Source organism: Mercenaria mercenaria, chromosome 3 (genome assembly GCF_021730395.1).
Source record: "Mercenaria mercenaria strain notata chromosome 3, MADL_Memer_1, whole genome shotgun sequence".
NCBI classification, from domain to species: Eukaryota; Metazoa; Mollusca; class Bivalvia; order Venerida; family Veneridae; genus Mercenaria; species Mercenaria mercenaria.
The window spans coordinates 11,553,157-11,577,250 of NC_069363.1; the positions used below are offsets into that span (position 1 = coordinate 11,553,157).

General features: G+C 34.7%; 2 protein-coding genes across 7 annotated transcripts; one reads left to right on the forward strand and one right to left on the reverse strand.

Annotated features, from left to right (window-relative positions):
• Nucleotides 1-8,337, reverse strand: LOC123525443 (probable E3 ubiquitin-protein ligase bre1). 6 transcript variants are annotated; one of them, XM_045304490.2, is made up of 5 exons: nucleotides 8,142-8,337; nucleotides 3,404-3,428; nucleotides 3,117-3,133; nucleotides 2,228-2,276; nucleotides 1-1,795 (listed from the first exon to the last, which is right to left on the reverse strand). In XM_045304490.2, the coding sequence occupies exons 1-5, from the start codon at nucleotides 8,213-8,215 to the stop codon at nucleotides 722-724; spliced, it is 1,239 nt and encodes a 412-aa protein (XP_045160425.2). In that variant the 5' UTR covers nucleotides 8,216-8,337; the 3' UTR covers nucleotides 1-721. The 6 variants fall into 6 exon arrangements, with proteins under 6 accessions (XP_045160425.2, XP_053393852.1, XP_045160424.2 ...); XM_053537877.1 differs by lacking the exon at nucleotides 8,142-8,337 and adding an exon at nucleotides 5,314-5,336; XM_045304489.2 differs by lacking the exon at nucleotides 8,142-8,337 and adding an exon at nucleotides 4,534-5,017.
• Nucleotides 7,147-23,044, forward strand: LOC123525442 (F-box only protein 32-like). The gene is made up of 7 exons (XM_045304485.2): nucleotides 7,147-7,370; nucleotides 8,333-8,525; nucleotides 13,180-13,273; nucleotides 13,510-13,679; nucleotides 14,305-14,564; nucleotides 16,652-16,724; nucleotides 19,126-23,044. Exons 1-7 carry the CDS (start codon nucleotides 7,243-7,245, stop codon nucleotides 19,210-19,212), a joined length of 1,005 nt encoding a protein of 334 aa, XP_045160420.1. The 5' UTR covers nucleotides 7,147-7,242; the 3' UTR covers nucleotides 19,213-23,044.
• The last annotated feature ends 1,050 nt before the right edge of the window (nucleotides 23,045-24,094 follow it).

Consider the following 24,094-nt stretch of genomic DNA (forward strand, 5'->3'; position numbering starts at 1 on the left):
TATGCAACATCAAGATTTTATTATAAATCTGCAAGTCAATAATTATGTATAAGAAATGAAAAAAGAACAATGACTAAAGCTGTGACAGGTGTCCAAGTTTAAAGTTGACAAGATACTAAAAATGCGATTAACGTAAAAAAAACGCAAGTGTACAAACGTATTTCTAAAATGAAAATTTATAAGCTTTCAGCTATTGATCGTCAAATAATGTCAGAAAAGGCAAGAATGCATGTTTTAACATATAAATGTGTTTTGTGATTGAATGTCAGATTTTTGCCTCACATAATGCATAGATTACATGATAGCTTTTGGGAATAAGTCGTATGACAGTACGAAATCACTGCAATGTATTACGCAAAAACGCAAGTGGAAAAGCGCTTTTTTAAATAAACGCACATGTACGTTGTCTAACTCTCAATTTCTGACATTAGATAATGCCAGAAATAAATACATTTGTGCAAATATGTTTGATGGCTTAGTATCTGTCCCTCACATAACATAACATACATTTTAGAGCAAAACGATAAGAGTGTTGACGAAAGTGATAAAACAAAAGTGGACTGTGCATGCATCAAATGCTACATATCACTGGAAATCTGGCATAATTACATTGTTTATGACACTGAAATTCTGACGTAATGATTTATGAAACCAATTATTGTATCCAAATAATATAAACGTATTATTCCCCAAACCATTTTGAAGAAAAGTCAGTATCATTTTATTTCCTGCGTTGGTTACTCTTTTTATCTTTATTCAAGACCGGAAGTGAAGGTTTCAGTGCTCCCATGTTAAAATTGTTATACACTGTCTTGCCCCCACGTGCAGTCTGAGGCACGGGTATAGGAGGAGCCACAGGTTCTTGTGGTATCACGTGACCTTTGCCGTCCTGCTGCTGCTGGACTTTGGCATCGTCGTCAAGGCAACCGTTCACCAACAAACTACGAATGTCTTTTATGTCTCTGCTCATTGACATGTTTTGTTCTCTCAGAGCACGCATCTCTTCCCATTGTTTTTTCATAACGTCGCGCATCTTCTCAACTTCTAGACGCATTGAATGCGACACCTTAGCTAATTCCTCCTTAAACTTCAATTGTAAGGACTTTTTATCTGAATCCATCAATTTAATTTTTCCATTCTGGGTTGTAATCACTTCTCGTGCCTTGGTTAATTCTGATTCTAACATGGTAAGGTTAAGTTTCAGTTCACTGACCTCTTTTCTAAGAGCATCAACTTCTTTATCCTTTTCACCAAACACACCTTCCATTTCAAGACGCTCTTTTTCTCTGGTAAGGTTTGTTAGTTCCGACACCAAATCATTTGCATACGTTTTAGCACTATCAACTTCACTGTTCAAAGCTTCAATCTGGCGCCTTAGGTAGCTAATTTCGCCATCTCTTTTCTCATTTTCACACGTGACTTCTTTAATAGTAACATCTTTAGCACTGATCTGCTGTTTGAGTATATTAACCTCCTCTGCTTTTGATTTTAGTTTGGCTCCCGTTTCAGCAATGATTGCACTTTTCTGCGCTTCATGATGCCGGGTATCGAAGTCCAAACGTAATCTTAGTGTTTCTATTTGCTTTTCAAGAGTTTTATTTATTCCCACAAGTTCGTCAACTAACATAGGATTAGTGTCCCCATCATTTTCTGACTCCGAATCAGCCGGAAGTGCGTTGGACGCCATAAGGATACCGGAGGCAGCTGCTGCCCCGTCTGCAGCGTGTTCTTGGTCTTGCTTTTGGTAACCTTGACCTTGAATGCGAAAGATTCCTCCAACCCTGACCCGGCCACTCTGAAATAACAGAGTAAAACTCCATATCTAGTATGTACCTTTTTTCGGTAAATTGCTGAAAGTCAGTTTTAGCTGACTAATAGATTATGGTTCCCTTAACAGGGACATAGATAGATACACCATTCTTGCCTCGAAAGTGCTCGTTATTCGTTCTCTACATACACATTATATATATAAATACTTTAGGTATTTACTTAGATAAGCTGTAACCGAGTTGTGCAATTCTCAACAAAGAAGGACCGAGAACATCTGCTACACCAAGGGATCGGATTGGCGAGCGAGCGAGCAAGGTTCCTTTTACAACATGGCAAGACTTAAACGAATACATTTACATTACTAGTAAGATTCAACTACATGTAGGTTATGATTTTACGTAGTGCGGAGTTTTTAAGGCTTACGTGAACTGCTTCAAGAAAACTAATGGATGCTTACACTCGGCGTCATTTCTTTCCTCACAGATGATTTCCCTCTTTTGGGATGCCTGAAAAAACAACAACAACAACAACAATTTATCAGAAATGCATTAAAGACAAAAACAACAAGAAAAACAGTTACTTGTTTGTTATATGGCATAGGTTTATAGTACTAGAAACCAAAAGACATGCTATGACACCCGTTTCTGAATCAAACCAATGTCTTATCTGTTTTGTTAAACATCGACAGATTTTTTTTAAATTGTATTTGTCAGTAAATAAGCTTAGAAGATATAATCACTTTATCTTAGTTGTGGAATATACTAACATTGTGACGATATAAGTTTTTCATTTCAAGATTTTTAAATTATAATCTCCCCTTGACAGTAACACCTATAAAACCGACCCTTAGGCAAGAGTTGTCGTTATTTGCGGTTACAGCAAAAAAAATCTTTTACCTGGTAAAATATTCTTTGCCAAGCCTTTTACAATATTTTTCTTACTTTGAAAATTTAACTTAAAGATACTGTTTTGTTTTGATTACGAAAATCTTTACACAAACCAAAACACACACACACACACGCATACACACACAAAAAAATGTGTATACTTATTTCTTTCTGAATTGAATGTTACTCTTTTTTTTTCAAACGATACACAATATATAACATGAACACTGTTATTAATTTACAAATCAAACGTGCGTTAAATTGTTAGTTGAACTTCTCACGTGTTAGATATGCTGCACAAAATGATTGTGAACACGTCTTATAGAATTTAAATGGAATTTCTGTTATTTCAGAGTTGGTCCGGATGACACTATGATTATGTTATAAATCACGTTGTTTTATGATTATTTATGGAAAAGGAAAATCATTCAGGGAATTGTGAATATTCAGAATTGATACCTGTCGGATCGGTACATCTAAAAATAAAAGACAAAGTTAATTATTCCACATTATTAAAGTCATGAGAGCATGCATGTGCATTCAATTAACATGCGAAGGATTAGAAGATACGTTTATTTATTAAGGAAGCAGTCATATATGATGACAATTAATTGACGTAATTAATATACTAATTGATACAACCATTAGATCATGCACGAATGTTTCACTGTCATGCAAATATTATTATATAACATTTCAGCTACTTATAGTTTAAAGTAATTTCTATTTTAGAATGGCAATCTTACCTTTGTGTTCACTTCCTGGTAAAAACTGAAGATTTAAAATATATCCAAATATCAAAAGCTAGAAAATTCAAAATATAAATTATAAAATATGAATTTCCAAGTCTTTCTTTATCAAAAATATTTTGTATTTTGAGGATACAAAAAAGTTCAAACGATCATAACATTTGTTAAGCTGTTTACATCAGATTTTCATTTAGAAGCGTTTGCTAATCGTCTATTTTTAAGAGTATTACCGGTCTTTAATTTTTGTTTTATATAATCCTGGATTATATATTTCTGACATTGTTAAGGTTAAAAAGATTATTTGATCATTCCTATATTTTAAAGGGGGATTTGTTACAAAATTCAAATATGTTTTCCATTTAATTAAATGACCTATACTTACTAGATCATTTTATATCAAATGGACATCATGGGCATTTATAAATTAGGCGATTTCTAGACTCGCGCAGTGTTGTGTATTTAGCGATTGTAATATGCGATTTCATTTGTTATCGGTTTTGTTAAGCAGTTTCATACGCTGTCTCACATTAAAGCGACTGCAGCCGTAGCCGGTCTAGTATTTAGCGATTTCAGTCGTTATCGGTTATTAGGCACTGGAAGCGTTTATAACCCGGCTGGCATTTTATCAGTCCGGTGTCACATGTAACTTGTATTTGCCGTTGTTCGGCACGAGAAGCAGTTATACCCGCTGTGGGGCCTGCATCCGTTGTCAAGCGTGCAAAGCGGTTTCGGCCATTGTAGGGATTTATGTCTGGTATGAAACTGCATGGTAAAATAATTTTATCCCTCACGGAACAGGTTTGACGATGCAGAGGTAAAACAATGTTCCAGACATGCCCAATATTACCTGACAACGCACTGATGGGAGGGGGCAAAGGATGAAAGGTGCCAGTCTGTTCACGAATCAATACAAGTAGTCTAAAAATTCCGACGGATAATGCTTCAACTTGCCAATTTAAGAAATTCTTTTAATAGCACAATATTATATTTTGTAGTTGTTAAATCCTACTGAAGTACATTTACTCCCATTCATATGAACATTGGATGAAGTTTTGGGCAATTTTTCCCTGTAAATGCAGTAAAATAATCCAAGATTCCATTGCTCCTGTAAAATGTGATTCACTTACCGCGGACAAATGACGACTGACATTTTAACTGATTATTTTTATATCCACAATTGAAACAAAATTTATCTTAATTCAGTTATCATAACTCCAACCTAACTGGATCTTTATAAATAAGTTAATACATAACGAATATTGATTTGTTTCTTGTAAATTTAGTCCCGTCAATATACCGAATTTATGCTGTCAATAGATACACTGGACACTTCTTCCCACTGCTTCACAATAGAACAAAAGAAATTTGAAATAGATATTTCTTATTATGACAAAAGCCTTATTAAAGCAACTATACGTTTAGAACTATGCCAATTTTCAAAACTCCGCAGACACGCAATGCTATTGATATTAAGGTGAAATAGCGAATTTATAATACATTTTGTGTTATTTCTTTGTGTAGTTGAAACAGTTATTCCTAAAAGTTTCAATATTATACTGTAATTCATTTAACAATAAATTCGCTCAAAATGGCGTCAGAAAAGTTAGCTTTGGTTATTCTTTTCATGTACACAGGCGTGCTCACGAGATAGTAAGTCGTGCGCACAACACAAAAACATTTTCATATTCCGTTTTCAATTATTCATATTCTAATATCAAACAAAACCTTCAGTTGTGTTTCTATCATTAAGCTGCACATTGAGCACGAGCAATTAAATTCTCTTCTCTCATTAGCGCTCATATTGTTGTCCCAGAAACATTTTTTTATATACATGTATTAGATTACATTCCTATATTTATCATATTTAAAGTTTCACTGTACTTTTGCGAAACAATTAAATAATTTACCTGTTCATTTTAGGAGAAGAACTCAATAAGACTTGTCCTTCGTTCTAATCCTTTCCATCAACTGTACTTTAGTGATGTTAGTATATAAATATAATTATGTAATACTATATTGTTGGGAATAAATATGTTTAAACCAAGGGAATTAAACAGATATATTTAAACAAAATATGACAAGTAATAGCTCATGTTAATCAGCTCCTCCCCCCGCCCCCCCCCCCCCCCCCACCCCAAAACACACACCGTCTCCATTCGTACTTTCAACGTTTTCCCAAGACGAGCCGGTGAGTCTTGGCAGAAAATGTTACTAACAGTTACAATGATACTGTATTTACCCACTTGAATTATTTTAACAGTAATCATATCTTCAAGTACCTATTTAGTAATTAAAACAATAATTGTCATTAAGTCTTTTAGGAGAAAGCAAATAAAATGGTAATCATGATACGGTTTTATTTCCTCAATCACTGGCGCTTGTTCAATTTATTTCCCAGTATTCCAGAAGATTGTACGTAAAACCGTATATGTTTTTCATTTCTCACGTGTTTAAGAATGGGCTTCTACGTGGTATTTTAACCTATATAAAATGCAGTCAGAAAAACTGGTTTGATGCCAAGAACTTTCTACGTTTCTTGTTATTTGTGCTACAATTATTGTACGTAATTTCTCCATAAGAAACTTTTATGTCCAAACCGCTCGCCGGCTACTGATCACATTGGCGGTCATAGGTTTTAAATATTTGAATTTAATAGTGGTCAGTCGGCATTGTTAAAAAAACGCAACCGGAACTATAATGACCAGGCTAGTCTAATTGCATGAGACAGTTGTTAATGAACAGGCTGATGTGTAAGTGGGATGCAAGATAGGCGTGGGAGAAGGGATGGGGATGGGGGTGGGGAGGGGGTGAACAGGAGGAGGATCGAGGAGGCAAATGATGAAGATGATGACGATGATGATGATGAAAACGCTATTGATTATATGTATGATGGTAATTAGTGAAGCTTCTGGTAGTAATTTTGATAATGAGAACGACGACGACGACGTTATTGTTTTTGTTGTTGATGATGGAGATCATATTAGGCATACGGACACTAAATAGGAAAATGGCACGAAAAAAATTGTAGGATTCAAATATAGTCCCCAGTTTGTTTGCATCGTAGAGCTATTTTCCTTTTTTTTGCATTTTTTTGCTGAAATTACATGACAGATCTATGCTTGACATGTCAGTAGCATTTACATAATGAAATAATAACATGACAGAATTTGTCATGGAACCACCACCACCACAATTTTGCTGTTTGTGTATTTGACTGGAAATATTTTTCGTGCATCAAACATGATCCCCACTTTCCTTTTGATTTTTATTCAACATTGACAATATTCTTCAAGAAAATGTAAGTTACAAATATTTAAAATGGGTCCTGATTTGTGCTGCAGCCATTTGAAATATGTCAATTTTATATAATAACGAAGAATAACCTATTATAATACTCAATATTAACCTAGATTTATACCCTATTATAATAGTCGATTAACCTAGATTTATACCCTATGATAATAGTCGATTAACCAAGATTTAAACTTTGATATTAAAGCAAGTTTTATCATATTGTTAAAAGGAGCACTCATATTTTATCAATTAATGATTGATAATGATCAGGTAAGCTGTACGTTAGATGATCTGCGGCGCAAAATATTAGATCAGCTGTGTTTGTAAACAAAACCATGTGATTATCATAAACCACGTGGTGATTAATATTCAATATTTTGTCCAATCAACGGGAAGAAGCACAAACGTTCGTCCAATGAAGTTGATGATATATATTCGCTCCGTGAATAACAATGTACATCCGGCGAAAAAGTAAACAGAATACGCAATTCACAAACAAAAGATTTGTCTGGTGCCGTGCGAGCTTAAACATTTCGTAAATTATGCCATACTTGGGCCGTGACTGGCGATCTCCCGGTGACGAATGGGTTCGGACAAAAGAGGGATGGGAGAAGTTAAAACTCTGGCGAGTTAAAGTGTTTGAAAACCTGAATTCACACTGTCTTGCGAGGTAGGTCATCTTTTCTATTTTCTGACATAATTAATTACAATGAAAATCAATAATCAGCTGACACAAAAAAATTCGTATTTTGTTACGTATCTCAAATGCGGCCTAAGGTAGGTTTCACTGTATGCATAAGAACTGTCATATTCGTCAGAAGGACTTAGTATTTGACCGTTTGACCGATTCATCGGGAAGCAGAACTGCCGTAATCACCCAGAAAAGATACTTCGCAACTGTAATCCCCCAGGAAAGGTCGATCGCAACTGTAATCCTTCAGATCACATTATTACATTGAGTCTTAGACGTTCACTTAATTTATTAAGTTTTCATCAATAAATAGGTCAAATTTAGGATGTCATCCGAATTACAGCTGAACTAAGATCTCGAGATAGATTGATTTAACATTTATTTTGCTACCACCAAACTCGGATCTCTGAAGCCCTATACTTAGAAATATTTCGGCGGGAAATCTGCACGTGACCTCGGCCCCCGACGCGGGTATTTTACAAAATAAAAGAGCGTGACCAGTCTAAAGTAATAATTATTTAATATATTTCATTCACAATTTGTCAGTATTTACTGGCCATGCTCAAAGAGAGCTTTATGGCAGTTGCGGAATGTGATGGATATATTATAATTTAAAAAAGACGGAATTAGGGCATCGGTAAATAATATCCGCTATCGCAGTGACTGTTCGATCAGTATAGGAATTTTTCGCTTTTGGACTTTAAAGTCATGCTACAGTTTAAAAGGTCATATGGCGACTTGTATACTTACACAGTGGAGAAGAATCCATTCCAGGCATTATATCGTGTTAGAACCACCGATGTAACACGACAGTTTTCGTACATAACATAGCTCTACACCCAAAAGGCAAATTGTTCTTATTTGAATCAGTGACGCCAACCGCTTGGTCTCGGAGTCCGTCTCAGTATGATTATGTCTCTGTGGTTTCTTCCTTTTCCCAGGTTACTCAGAATGGCCCTTGAAGAATGGGACACGTGCTACGACGACCTTCACAATGTTCACAGACCCTACATCCGGTACATCAGGGCTACATCGCGAGAACAGAAGACATTGACAAGTATTAGTGAAGCATTTATACACCTAGACATGTCAACTGCTGGAAAAGATCTGAGGAGATTTAATTATGTAAACAAGGTAAGAACAGAAACAAGCAAGACCTTAAAGGTGGTATATCAGATTTTGGTCAAACAATATGGCTTTGTACAAACATTGACTTTAATTTATGGGCTAAGATTGCTTAAAACATAATAGATTTTCATTGGAGGAAATTTAAAATGTGATTTTCCTATCCTGGGTGCCAGCAAAATAGTTATTTTAGCATAAGTATTTAAAATTTGTTAAACAGATTTAGCCTAGGGAATTATATGAATATCATATCCAGGCCAGATGAAACTTTAAAGGCAGTAAAGGTTATAGCAATGTCACATAATTAATGTATAGCATATAACTGACATGTAGAACATAGGATACAAGAAAAAAAAAAGCAAGAGCTGTCACAGAAGACAGCGCGCTCGACTATTTCGATGCTGGATAGTGAAACTGGGCACATCTGAGGAAACTAGAGCTGTCACTGGAGTGTTTAATGACTCCAATTGTGGATGAAGATATTGCACAATAGCCTGAGTCTATGTCAAAAATATCAACTTAAAGTAATAAGAGAGGTAAAGATAAAATGTATCAAAACACTATATAAGTATATCCTAAGCAAAATGGGGCATAATTCATAAAATATTGGTGCCAGAGTTATGCACCTTGTGCCGTATGGTGTGGTTGATGATGTTGAACAACCATTTTAAGTTTAAATCAAATCCATTCAGTAGTAACAGAGTGAAAGTGCATCAAAACTTTAACCTAAAATTCTAAGTAAAAAGGGGGAATAATTAATGAAGAACTGGTGCCAGAGTTATGCACCTTGCGTCATATAGTGTGAGTGATGATGTTGAACAAATATTTAAGGTTTGAATCCATTCAGTAATAACAGTGACAGAGTGAAAGTGCATCAAAACTTTAACCTAAAATTCTAAGTAAAAAGGGGAAATAATTCATGAAAAATTGGTCCCAGAGTTATGCACCTTGTATCATATGATAAGGGTAATGATGTTGAACAATTGTTTAAGTTTGAATCAGATCCATTCAGTAATAACAGAGATAGAGTTAAAGTGCATAAAACTTTAACCTGAAATTCTAAGTACAAAGGGGAATAATTCATGAAAAATTGTGCCAGAGTTATGCATCTTGTGTCATATGATGTGGGTGATGATGCTGAACAACTATTTTAAGTTTGAATTAAATCCATTCAGTAATAACAGAGGTAGAGTGAAAGTGCACCAAAACTTTAACCTGAAATTCTAAGTAAAAAGGGGGAATAATTAATGAAAAAATGGTGCCAGAGTTATGCACCTTGTGTCATATGATGTGGGTGATGATGAAAAACAACTATTTTAAGTTTGAATCAAATCCATATAGTAAAAACAGAGATAGAGTGAAAGTGCATCAAAACTTTAACCCGTAAATCTAAGTGAAAAGGGGGCATAATTCATGAAATATTGGTGCCAGAGATATGGCCCTTACGTCAGATGATGTAGATGATGATGAGGAATAAGTATTTTAAGTTTGAATCAAATCCATCAAGTAATTACAGAGATAATTGAAAAAAGAGAAAGTGTAAAAAAACTTTAACCAAGGTGGGGACGTGGAAAGATGCCGACGCCGACACCAGGGCGAGTAGGATAGCTCTCCTTATACTTCGTATAGTCAAGCTGATAAAGACAAAAATAAAGCACAGTCTAAGACAAGCACAACTTTAAGATGTAACTAAATAAAGTTTCATAAGCACTGACATTTTTCTGCATCATAAAAAGATATTTTGCATCAAAAATCACAATGTCTTTTTATGGTGTATTATTAATTAATGTCAGTATTCATGCAAGTTTGATTAGTCATGTCTTAATGCTGTATATAAGAACTACTGTATTATATTTGCTAAAGATACATTTACAGTTGTATATTAAGCCGAATTTAAGTTGAAAAACTATTATATTATTACCTCCCTTTGTCTATCCTTGTTGTGTGACAGCTACACACAGTTTTAAGAATTGTCTTTAAATGTTTAATGTTGTTGAAACATCCCATAATCTTAACAAATGCAGATGTAAAGCTAGAAATTGGTTAGATTTTGAATACTTTTGTAGTAAAGGCAGTAATTATCAAAATTATTTAACTAAAATATACAAATCCGGCAGGGATCCAAATGTATGTAATAAGTCTTTTTTTATATCTAAATAGGGGCCTCTTTGGTGGAGCGGTTAAGGTCACTGACTTTGAACCACTTGTTTCTTACTAATGTGGAATGCGAAACTTCACTAGTAGTGTAGAATGTTTAATGTTAAGAAGCATAGAATGGAGCCATCAAACTGTTACACAGAAGCTTGGTGGTTCTACCCAGGTGCCTGCCCATACTCAAATCAATGCTTGAAGGGGCACACTGAGTCTTCTTCCAACGTCGTAAGGTGGAAAAATCGCCATAATTATGTGTCAGTGTGACTCTTAACCCTACCAAAAATGTTTCTTAAAATAATTAATCTCTAATATTAATAGACTATAGTTATAAATGAAAAATGAAAATGTGATAAAATATTGGTAAATGTGATTGACCATCTCTAACAGTATCTACCTGAAAAAGTGGGAATGAAGGTTATCATTAGTTTTTCATTGTCATATTTTAGCTCACCTGTCATGTAGTGACAATAAGCTTTAGTGATCGCCCTTGTCGAAGTTTGGCTATTTTGGCTTTTGCAGCCATATAGAGTATTTATGGTTTGATTTGATACAAACTTGCAAAATATCTTTAATAACAATAGTTCTTGGATTCCATGATGAATCCGTCAGATCCAATCATAGGTTCCGGAGTTACGGCCCCTGAAAGAGCCAAAATTTGTTAATTTTTACATTGTGAACAGGATAGAAGTGACAATTTACATTTGATTTTAACCACACTTACATACAACTTAAGTAACAATAAGATCTCGCTTCCTTTCGAAAACCGTCTAGATTCCTTCATGGGTTCTAGAGTTAATGCCCCTTTCTGTTTTGGCCCATTCAGCCATATAGAGGTTTCATTTATGCTTTGATTTGATACAAACTTATATAGAATGTTTATCTTGGTGATCTCTAAGCCAAGTTTGAAAGTGGGCTATGTGGGGTCTAAAACTAAGTCACCAGGTCAAATCAAAGGAAACGCTTCTTAACACTACAGATTCCACATTTGTAATCCTATCTTCATGAAAATTCAGATTGTTTATCTTGATGATTCCTATGCCAAGTTCAAAAGTGGGTTATATGGGGTCAAAAACTAGGTCACTCAGTCAAATTAAAGGAAAAGCTTTTTTAACACTCTTGAGGCCACATTTATGATCCTATCTTCATGAAATTTGGTCAGAGTGTTAATCTTGATGGTTCCTAGGCCAAGTTCGAAACTGGGTCATGTGGGGTCAAAAACTAGGTCACCCACTCAAATCAAAGGAAAAGCTTGTTAACACTCTATAGGCCATATTTATGACCCTATCTTCATGAAACTTGGTAAGAGTGTTTATCTTGATGATTCCTAGGCCAAGTTCGAAACTGGGTCATGTGGGATCAAAAACTAGGTCACCACTTAAATCAAACAAAAAGCTTGTTTTACATAAACTTATTTGTTTAAGAAGTAATGGCAAAGAAATTTGGACCAAAAGTATAATGTTTGATATAGATTTCAATATTTTAATTGTGACCTACTGACCTACTTTTTTGTTTTTAAAGTTACAGCAAAGAAATTTGGACAACATGTATATTTTTTGATACAGATTTCAATAATTACCTTGAATAATCTTAATAATGACCTATGACCTACTTTCTTGTTTCTGAAGGTACAGCATAGAAATTTGGACCAGTATATAACTATATTCTTAAACCTGACCTGCTGACCTACTTTCTTGTTTTTGAAGCTACAGCTAAATAAATTTGGATCACATGTGTAATGTTTGATACAGATTTCAATACTCATCTTGAATAGTCTTAATCGTGACCTATTGACCTACTTTCTTGTTTTTGAGGTTACAGCAAAGAAATTTGGACACTGTGTATATTTTTTATTACAGTTTTAAATTCTGAACTTGAATAGTCTTCATCTTGACCTACTGACCTACTTTCTTGTTTTTGAAGGTACAGCAAAAAAATTTGGACCACATGTATAACTTTTGATATAGATTTCAATACCCGTCTGTAATATTCTTAACCCTGACCTACTGACCTACTTTCTTGTTTTTGAAGCTACAGCAAAGAGATTTGGACCACCTGTATAATTTTGTAACAGATTTCAGTACTTTTCTTGAATAATCTGTACCATGACCTAGTCACCTAGTTTTCTGTTTTTGAAGCTTTAGCAAAGAAATTTGTTCAAGCAAGCAGCTTAACTCAGGTAAGCGATATAGGGCCATCATGGCCCTCTTGTATTTGTCTCTCAGAAAATAAAAGAAAAACAAATGCATGATGTACAAGAAATGATAGAGTGAGAGAAGTAGTATTGTGTCCTTGTATTGTATGAGAAAAGTTGCAGTGGATATAGTGGGCTTATGTGATCAATTCCTTCAGGGGATACAGCTTTATAACACACTGCAATAATTTGTCCCATTATGCAAAAAATTTAAAGTAAATATTATGTTATCTTGACATTCAAGTTGAAATAAGTTACTTTAAATATTGAATTAAATTTTGAAAAACTTAAGATTTGTACATGTTTCATGTATTTTAGCTGCTGAAACTCCTGCTGTGTGACAAAATTGCCCATCTCAGTGGAGCTGTACAAAAACATATTTTCGGTATTATGGAAGACATGGTCACTGACGGTAAGTTTGTGAAAAGGCAAGTTTTCAACTGCATGTACAACATTATTCAAATACGAGTCGATTTTTTGTCAGTTAAAGAAAGAAGAAAATAACTGTTGTATATTCAGCGAATGCGCAGGCTGGTCTGATTCCATGCTGGTCGCAAAGCCACTATGTTGGTTTTCTCATGGCGTGGCTCATATTGAGGTTAATTAACTTGAGTGTTGTTTCTCTATAAAACACTTTGATATTTTCAGTTATTCGATCACAGAACAATGTGACAGAGATGCGCCGTCTGGTGAATTTCGCTGCACGAGCTTTGAACGAACACCGCACAGATCACATCGGAAGTTCACATTTATGGAACAGTCACTACCAGTCGGTAAACAGAATGGCAACAAAACTGAGGAAATTCAAAGTAAAAGAGGTAGATAGTTGCTGTTGGTTTTCTTAAGGTGGACATGTACCAAAGAACACAATTATGTGTGTCTTTTCTTTTGATTCCATTTAAAATTAAATTCAGTATTGAATAATATATAAGTCATTTAAATTTCTGATATTCTTTCAGCAAATACTTGTACAAAGGCATCTATTTGACAAAGTTTTCAAAAGGAGACTTTATCAAGAAAGTGTAATTTGCTCAGTAAATTAAATATTGCATAACTGTTCTTCATATTGTAATGATATAGAGACAGTCTTTAATTGCTCAGACTTTCAGAATCTTAAAACACAAGTGCAGAAGTAAGCTGTGTATAAATGAACTATATTCACTAAGTCAGGGGGTTTCATATTGAGAAACGTTTTTCAGAAATGAGAAAATGATTTTTGTATATATTTCTTTGTATTTCTTTTCTATGTGTAGCAAGCACCAAAAATCTGCTGAAGTGCAAACAAATTAAGTCATGCACAATAGAAGTGCAAGAAAATCACAATGTGTGTGCTTTTGTAGAAAAAAAAAAATTAGAGTTTATTCTAATTCTCTCTTTCAAATTCTATGTCCTTTATAACATTGAATATTGAATTCTAACACACATCTTTTCTTGTATATACAGCGTAAAGATGATGGCAAATTAACATTTATGGATCTTCCGGAGGAATGTAAACGTCACATTATCACCACCCTGCCCGACCACAAGGACATCATTCATCTTGGTCAGACCAGTGCATCAAACCATGACATTGCCAATGAACAGTTACTATGGAAACAGATGTGCTTCTTTCATTTCAACAAACGTCAGATATTGAACTTCCACAACCAGAATGATGATGAATCTCACACAGACTGGATGTATATTTACAAAAGATGTTACTTGTAAGTTATTTACCCTTATCAAAGCACTTATTATATATCCCTTACCCTGCTAAATTTCTATAATGAACTTGTCCATCTTTCAATTCGGACAGTACCATTAACTGTTAAAATGGGTACTTACCAAAAAGATACTGACTGTATGGTGAACAGTGCAGATCTTGATCAGACTGCATGGATGTGCATGCTGATCATGATCTTCACTGGTCACATAGGCAGAATCAATCATGTCCAGCATTATAAGGGATATATATACAGTCTAACCTGTTTATGGCAGTCATCAAAGGGACTGACTGAAAGTGACAACTGTAGACAGGTGACCACTATATCCAGGTTTTCCATGTATGAACATTGGTTTGTAGATAAATATTATTAAAGGATAAATTTCATTGTTGTAACTTATTAGAGAGTAACATTTATTTGTACTAACATTATTTAAAAATTATTTGCAAGTAAATAGAAAGAAATAAGGGACAATAATGCAATTATTGTAAGAATGGTTACAGATCTGTGATTGAAACTGAAACTGAATAATTTGATTAAACGCCTGTTTCTATACAATGACATATTCAATGGCGTTGTACATAATAATAATAATAACAATAATAATAACAGTAATAATAACGACAATAATAATAATCATAACAATCATAACAGCCTTATTGAAACAAAAAGTCATGACCGCACCCTTCCCCCTGAGGTTGTTTTACCCCTGATTTTGGAATCATTAGCAGCAATTTCCTGTGTGCAGCTCAGAATGAGGTTGTGAGTTAGTGGGACCTCGAGTTGCTGATAATTTCAGCTGTATCGAGTTGAATGCCAGTTACGAAATTGAAAACAGTATTTCATATTTGGATGACAATGAATCAGTAGTGTTTCAGGACTTCTGTCTAGTATCTAACAACTTCCACCCAAGAAGTAGAAGTTAAGGTTGTGATTTTCAGCAGGTTGTCATAGACATTAATTTTGGCACCCCACAGAATCAAACTCACTACCCCTGGATTGGTATGCAAAACAGTTGAGATAAAAAACATGAATATTCAGTTAATTTTTATTGAATCTCTTATGTCTTAGTTCAGCATGATTTGTTACATCTATTTCATCTTTGTCTGGTTAACTCTTACAGATTTCAAGGGATGATTGAAAAGGGCAACTAATTGGTCTGAACAGTCACTGTTTTGGTGTGTTTCTGTGATTCCAGCTTGGAAAAGTTTTGATTCTATATGTCATGTAGACATATAAAATCCAAAAGTTTTAGTCCTGTTTGGTGCCATATAACCTGTACTGTGTTGTGCCATATAACCTTTACTAAGTTGGTGTGCTGTTAAAATCCAAATCGGCTGGATTATCTATGGTCAAAAACTAAGTAACTTTATCAAATCATAGAAAAACCTTGTAAACACTCGAAAGGACACATCTTCTACCTAATCTTCAAGAGACTTGGTGTCCAGGTTAAATTTGTCACTGGGTCACTTAAGGCAGAAATTTGACCACTAGGTCAAATCAGTGTGAAACGTGGTTAATGATCTACCTGATTTACATAAAAGATGGTCAGAATGTTTGTTCTAATGAAATCTAAGTCAGATCAAATTCTAGGTTATCTTGGATAAGAACTAGGTCAGGTGAACGATTCAAGGATTTCAAGGCCCTCTTGTTTTAACAAGAAAATAATTTTTAGATATCAATTGGGTTAGTGGGGTCAGGTCAGATTTACTAAATTGAAATATAATATCCGGCCTACACTAGTAACTTAAGTTAGGATTGACATATTTTCACCAATCTTGGTGTATACCAAATTATGTCAAGTTCAAGGTAATTGTTACAAAAAATTGAAATATGATTTTCATTCTGAAATTCTAGAGCTGAATGAGATATTGCTATAAACCTTTGTATGCATGTAACTTACAAGGTTAAGGGTATTCATTGCAAAGGAAATGTCTTATTATAACAAAATTTAGGATAATTATTTTTATATGTTGGAATATAGGTAGGTAGCAACAGGCCTATTGATTTTCATTGTCATTCTTGTATTACATATTTTAGGATAGTCATATGTAAAACATGCTAAATATGGTTTGCTTTATTTTCAGACGGTATGGTAAAAAAGAAGTGTATGCTGATATGCTGGCCATCTGTAGACATTGTAATAACATATTCTGGCAGGTAAATAGAATCTATGTTTTATGCCCCTCTTTGAAGAAGATGCTTATGCTCATTGTTGGGTCTGTTGGTCTAATGTCTGTCTGTTGGTCGGTAAACTGTTTGGTTTCTGATCAAGAACTAGCGGAGAGAACACTTTATGTCACAATAATCAAGCTTCATAGGGTGATTGCCTGTGGTCACTAGATGACCTCTGTAGTTTTTGAGGTCAGTAAATCTGAGGTCAAGGTCACACACACTGACATTGAGGCTGAAAATGATTTCTGCTCAATCACTTCAGCCTAAAGTTGTCAAACTTCATAATGTGTTTAGCAGTGTTGGGAAACAGAAGTTTAAAGGTCAAGGTCACTGTGACATTGAGACTGAAAATAGTTTCTGCTCAGTGCTCAATAACTTAAGAAGCCTTTGACCTTATGCCATCCAACTTCATTTGATGACAGTCTGTGGTCAGTAGATGACCCTTATTGTGTTGGGGGTCTGTTAGTAAATGAGCAAGGTCTTGGTGATCTCTTGACTGAATAAAGGACAGGTCATCATGGGGAGCATTGTGTTTCAAAAACAGCTCTCGTTTCTGAAACTTTTCTTCGCAAATTAAGATGTTATGATTTAAAGAAAGTTCTGTGGGATCATTTAGTTTCATGATAACATATATAACACATTGACTATTTGTTATGTAGGCTAGAAATATGTATTACAATTTACATATAAATAAAGTAAGCATTATATAAATATCAGCTGAAAAGCTGAAATGTCAGCTGAGGCAAAAGCTGTAAACTCAGCTGTTGACTGAGGCAAAAGGCTGATATTATTTTTCATGGGTTAAAAGGTCAAAGTCAAGACTGGGTAAGACAAAACTAGGTCACTGTGTCAATTTTTGTGATCTGCATAAAACTGTCAGAATATTTGTGGTGGTTTGAAACCTAGGTCAAATCATAGAACAAAACCTTATTAACACTCCAGAGCCAGCATTTTCAACTCGGTTGTAAAAAAAACTCGTCAAAATGTTTTGAAAATAGATTATCCAAGGTCACAAACTAGGTTAAATCATAGAAAAACCTTGTAAATACCAAGGAGGCTACACTTTTACCTAATCTGTATGAGACTTGAATAGAATATTTGTCTTTTTAAAATTTGAAATAAATTTGTAACTTGGTCATCCAGTCTAAAACTAGATCAGTATGTTAAATGAAAAACCTTTTCAGTACTCCAGATGCCATATTTTCTACCTGGTCATCATGAAACCAGGTCATTTATGATAAACTAATCATCTATGGTCAGAAACTAAGTCACAAGATCAAATGATAGAAAACTCTCCAAAAGCCACATTTTCAACCTGATGTTCATAAAACTGTAACATTGTTCATCTTTCTGTACAAAACTGAGGTTAAAAACAAGGTCAAACTAGAAACAACATTTTATACCTTATTGTACCATCCGACAACAAAGTTGTAAGGGGGGGAGGTGTATACTGGTTTCAGGTTGTCTGTCTGTCTGTCTGTCCATCTGTCCGTAGACGCAATCTTGTGTGCACCATCTCTCCTTATCCCCTTGACAGAATTTAATGAAACTTCACACAAGTGATCAGTACCAACAGTAGTTGTGCATGGGGCATGTTAGGTTCTTTTAGAAAAAAAAATTGCAGAGTTATGGGACTTTGTTTTTTTTGTTACTATACTATATACATAGACACAATCTTGTGCGCACAATCTCTCCTCATCCCCTTGACACAATTTAATGAAACTTCACACAAGTGATCAGTATCAACCCTAGTTGTGCATGGTGCATTCTTTTAGATAAATATTCTGCATAGTTATGGGACTTTGTTTTTTGTTATTATACTGTATACATACAGTCTATATATACATACAGTCCACATAATTATGCAATCTTGTCACAAGATTCTTGTGTGCGTCAAATTGCAATGTACTGTCAGTGCATGGGGGGGGGGGGGGGGGGGGGGTACATCCATCACCTTTAGTGATGGCTCTAGTTTTCATGATGTTTTGATGGAATGATTGTTTTTATAAAATGTACATGATTTTGGAAACTTAGGTGTCAAGTATTAGAAACTTAGGTCAAGTAATAGAAACTTGGGTCAAGTAATAAAACTTAGGTCAAGTAATTGAAATATACCTGTTTAACATAACACATGGTCAGAATGTTTAAAGAAATTAAGGTTAAACTGGATAATATGTTATCTAGGGTAAGAACAAGGTCAGGTGAGCAATACTGGGCCTTCATGGCTTTCTTGTTTATATGGAGGAAGTTACCCAGCTAAGTTGATAAAGGTAGATGGTATTAATTGGATGCTCCTGAGAGAAATGTCCACTGGGGTACTTACTGTCTTCTTCAACCATTAAAATTTGAAGTAACCATAGTATCATTCTGATCTTCATCTTTTCAGTCATTGGGCCACCCATGTGTCAGTGATCTGCCACCAAAGTGCAAGATCTTGAAGCCGGAAGAGTTCATTGCACTGTTCCAATTCTGAAGACCTACTGCTGAGCCCTAATATCAATAAGGCAGTTAACGCAGCAACATGTTTGTACCACAACACAAGATGCTCATAGGAGCTGTTTTATAACTAGTCTATGTTTTAATGACAGTTTTATTTAATAGGATATTCTGATGTTAGATGGATGCTATAATTTTAACAACGAATCACGACTTACTACCTTATTGACCAAATATGATAGGTCATTGTTCCTACTATTTATTATAATGTCAGGAAAAATGAAGCTTGAATTTACAGCAACAACTGGAGAATATTATAAGAGAAACTAACACACAAAAAGAACTCGGAAATGGTGTTAAAATCTAAGAAAACACTTGTGTCAGACTGAAGCTTACGGGGTGAGGGCAGCACTCGACAGTACATGTCTACATGACAGTTCTTTTGTTTGTTTTGGATTAAGCACTTTTTCAACAGTATTTCAGTTATGTAATGGTGGGCAGTTAACCAGTAAGCCAAGTGTAGCTGAATTCTAGGCCAGTAATAACTTGTTTCCGAACAGTTTCTGCAAATCAGAGGTGGAGGACAAAATTAATGATTATTCTGGACACTAGGTTTTTCATCAAATTGTTATAGAGAACATGCATCTTGCCTGTGAATCAAACTCATAAGCTGGCATCTGTAGATATGTGCTTTTCCTGTTGAGTTAAGCCGGAGAGGTGTGGGGTTGTGGCTACATGACAATTAAGTCAGCATATGAATAATCACTATAAAACTGTTTTGAGTTATTACATGCTAAGGAAACTATTACAGAAACTATTTCAGAAACAAGTAAAGTGATTTTCTTTTCTTGAAAATTCCAGTCTATCACATATGAAGATATTCCTACATGTGCAATAGTTTAATATTGTTTGAGATGTCATTTTAGTCTTTCAAGTTTTTATTTGAGAACAGATTTAGAACCTTGTGTTTTGTCTGTAGAGAATTTATTCTGTGTTCATAGGATCTGTTATATAACCGAGTGACAGATAATGTATATAACCTAGTGACATCAAGTTTGCAAAGTTAACATATTATATTTACATGTTTATATTATACTCCTACCTAGCTGCAAGCAAGTAATGGCACTATATAAGAAGCTTTCCCTTGTTGTACGCACAAATCAGAATATCCAGCTTCAGGGTAACGGTTGTAAGGTGGTAAAGAGGTTCTGCTACCATAACAGTTAACCAAGGGCTGGTCCTGGCTGGATATTTCTATTCGCACATTCAACCAGTGATAGATTCTTTTTCTTGCATACTCATTTCTACAAAGAATAGAAAAAATAAAGAAAACAAATAACTAATTCCTTTATGCACTACTTTCCAACAGTATCATATGAATTTACGCATTCATGAATGATTTCATAAATGATGTTATGATCATTTACAGCATTACTGTGATCCTTTGATGCTGAGAGTAAGAAAGATTATTTCAAGCACTGGACTCGCCTGTATGGTATGCAAGAAGAAAAGTTATAATAAGCAAATGCTTCAAAAATAGTGCTACAGATTTTGGATGGATTTTGTTATTGTTTCGTAAATATCTTGATTGAATAGCTCATGTAATTTCTTTTACTAAATGTACATAAAAGTGTTCAAACCCCGAAAAATAATTTCTTTTGCCAAGTTGTAACTGAAAATTTAAAGGGACATGCCTACAGATGGACATTAAAATTTAAAAATAAAATAAAATAGCAAATAACAAAAGTCATGAATTAGTATAGCTGAATTTGGTTTTTAAGAGAATGATATAAAATACAGCTTAATTCCATAGATTCTGAAGCTATTTTCAAATGTGTAACTTGCACTTTTTAGAAAGGTTACAGACTCAAGAGTGCTTACTGCACAGAACTTGCTGAAGCACTATTTTTATACGCCCGTTTGAAAAAACGGGACGTATTATGGGAACGCCCCTGACGGGCAGATTGGCGGGCGGATGGGCGGGCGGGTGTCGTCCACAGACCTTGTCCAGAGCATATCTTCTACATGCATGGAGGGATTTTGATGAAACTTGGCACAGTTGTTCACCATCATGAGACGGAGTGTCATACGCAAGAACCAGGTCCCTAGGTCTAAGGTCAAGGTCACATTTAGAGATCAAAGGTCAAATTCAAGTATGACTTTGTCCGGAGCATATCTTCTTCATGCATAGAGGGATTTTGATGAAAGTTGGCATGTGCAAGAACCAGGTCCCTAGGTCTAAGGTCAAGGTCACACTTAGAGGTCAAAGGATACAAGAATGAAAACTTTGTCCAGAGCATATCTTCTTCATGCATAGAGGGATTTTGATGAAAGTTGGCACAATTGTTCATCATCATGAGACGGTGTGTCATGCGCAAGAACCAGGTCCCTAGGTCTAAGGTCAAGGTCACACTTAGAGGTCAAAGAATACAAGAATGAAAACTTTGTCCGGAGCATTTCTTCTTCATGCATGGAGGGATTTTGATATAACTTGGCACAAATATTCACCACCACAAGACGGAGTGTCAAGCGCAAGAACCAGGTCCCTAGGTCTAAGGTCAAGGTCACACTTAGAGGCCAAAGGTCAGATACAAGAATGACTGTCCGAAGCATTTCTTCTTCATGCATAGAGGGATTTTGATGTAACTTGGCACAATTATACACCATCATGAGACGAAGTGTCATGCGCAGTTCCCTTCTTTAGAATTACTTCCCTTTGTTGATACCCATAAATAGCTTATATTGTAACTTTTTCATTACTAGACGTAGGGAAAAATCGAGACCACTTTTCTGTAGTACAACATGCATGTTACATCCAATTTTGAGGTGTATTTTGACCAATCTCTACCTGGTAAGGATTTTTGTGTGGACTTAAAAAAAATTTTTTTGTATTTTTTTTTTTTTTTTTTTTTTGTATTTTTTTTTTAAGATTAACTTCCCTTAGTTGTTACTATAAATAACTTATATTGTAACTTTTTTATAATTGACCGTTGGGAAAAACCAAGACCACATTTCTGTGGTACAACATAGTTGTTACTTTCTAATTTTAGGTGTATTTTAAGGTATCTCTACCTGGTAAGGAGTTTTTTTGTGGACTTAGAAAAACAAAAGAATTACAATGATTACTAAACAACCACAAAATCAACATTACATCTGCAAATACAGGCGCTAGAGTAAATAAATTTGCTGTGACGGGTGTATATTGTGACATTCTGGCATTCTTGTTATTTTTTAGTCTCAATTTATAAAGCACTTTCTAAATTTCGTAAATGACATAAATCTGCAAAAAGTTGACATAAATCTGTACAAATTTGACGTGAATCTGGAGACATGTCCCATTAAATGATAATTATTTAAAGACAGATTGTTTGAGAATGAAAGCAGGAATGTTGTATATATTTATTATTAAGTACTTAGTGCTTCTTTATACAGAATCTACCTGGTGTATATAATACATGTATGTATATATAAAGTTTATGCTTCACTCCTTTTACTGTACATTGAGATTTTGTGGGCTGTGTTATTGCAAAATCAGGTATTTTTGTTGGGTGAAAAGTTTGCTGTAAAACTCAAATTGGTGAGAATATTCTTGTTATGACCAGCTTTTGAGAAATATAGGGCTATTCATAGCAGTCAGATCACTTTTGCAAGTACTTATTTTCAGGAAAACAGACAGGGAATATAGGCAAAGTAATTCCCTTGCAAAAAATCTGATTTTACAGGCGTTGCTTTATAGATCAGGGACTGTATTTTCATTAATGTTAATGCCACTCATTGTTATGTTTTTATTTATTCCAGCTATATATGTCCAAGATTTTGCTTTTTATTTGTCTGTCTTTTGTTGATAAACTGTTTGTATATAATAATTATTTTGCTAACTTTCCTTTGTTTTATTCATCCACGTGTCACAATAAAACCTCGATTCCATTTCCAGTGTTTGTAAAGTTGTGTTGCTGTTACCTTAGCGTAAATTTGAGTTTCTATTACCTTAGGGTAAAGTTGTGTTGCTATTATCTAATGACAAAGTTGTGTTGCTATTACCTAAGGGTAAAGTTGTGTTGCTACAGCCTTAGGGTGAAGTTGTGTTGCTATTACCTTGGGGTAAAGTTGTGTTGCTATTACCTTAGGGTAAAGTTGTGTTGCTATTACCTTAGGGTGAAGTGGTTGCTGTTACCTTTGGGTTCAGTTGTGTTGCTATTACCTTAGGGTGAAGCTTAGTTGCTGTTACCTTAGGGTTGTGTTGCTGTTACCTTAGGGTAAAGTTGTATTGCTATCACCTTATGGTGAAGTTTAGTTGCTGTTACCTTAAGGTAAGTTTGTGTTGCTATTACCTTAGGGTGAAGTTGTGTTGCTATCACCTTATGGTGAAGTTTAGTTGCTGTTACCTTAAGGTAAATTTGTGTTGCTATTACCTTAGGGTTGTGTTGCTGTTACCTTTCTCAAGTTGTGTTGCTATTATCTAATGGTAAAGTTGTGTTGCTATTACCTTAGGGTGAAGTTGTGTTGCTATTACCTTAGGGTGAAGTTGTGTTGGTAAATTTGTGTTGCTATTACCTTAGGGTTGTGTTGCTGTTACCTTTCTAAAGTTGTGTTGCTGTTATCTTAGGGTATCTGAAGATGCAAGGTTTGACCTTTCTTGGGACTTTAAGCAGTCAAAAATACTTGCAAATTACAGCATTGCTTTTGTTAATTTGAAACAATGACATAATAACATTGTAGTCTTCAGGCATCAACACACTAAATAGCTAGCTGTCTTTATTCTGTATAAAATTGATCAACTTTGCTGTAGGACACCACCAGGACCCTTCTTAAATGTCAGTTAGTTCTTTTTGTTGAAAAATGGTGTACAGCAGAAATAAATAGGAGTCATGAATGGTAGATTAAAAAGCATGTTCTAGCAAACAAACTCTTTGTAAAAT

Coding starts and splice junctions, on each gene's coding strand:
- LOC123525442 (XM_045304485.2), top strand. CDS start 7,243: ATGCCATACTTGGGCCGTGACTGGCGATCTCCCGGTGACGAATGGGTT. Junction 7,371..8,332: donor AATTCACACTGTCTTGCGAG/GTAGGTCATCTT, acceptor TCCTTTTCCCAG/GTTACTCAGAATGGCCCTTG. Junction 13,274..13,509: donor GGAAGACATGGTCACTGACG/GTAAGTTTGTGA, acceptor TGATATTTTCAG/TTATTCGATCACAGAACAAT.
- LOC123525443 (XM_045304490.2), bottom strand. CDS start 8,215: ATGTACGAAAACTGTCGTGTTACATCGGTGGTTCTAACACGATATAAT. Junction 3,429..8,141: donor AATGGATTCTTCTCCACTGT/GTAAGTATACAA, acceptor TTAAATCTTCAG/TTTTTACCAGGAAGTGAACA. Junction 1,796..2,227: donor GGAAAGAAATGACGCCGAGT/GTAAGCATCCAT, acceptor CTGTTATTTCAG/AGTGGCCGGGTCAGGGTTGG.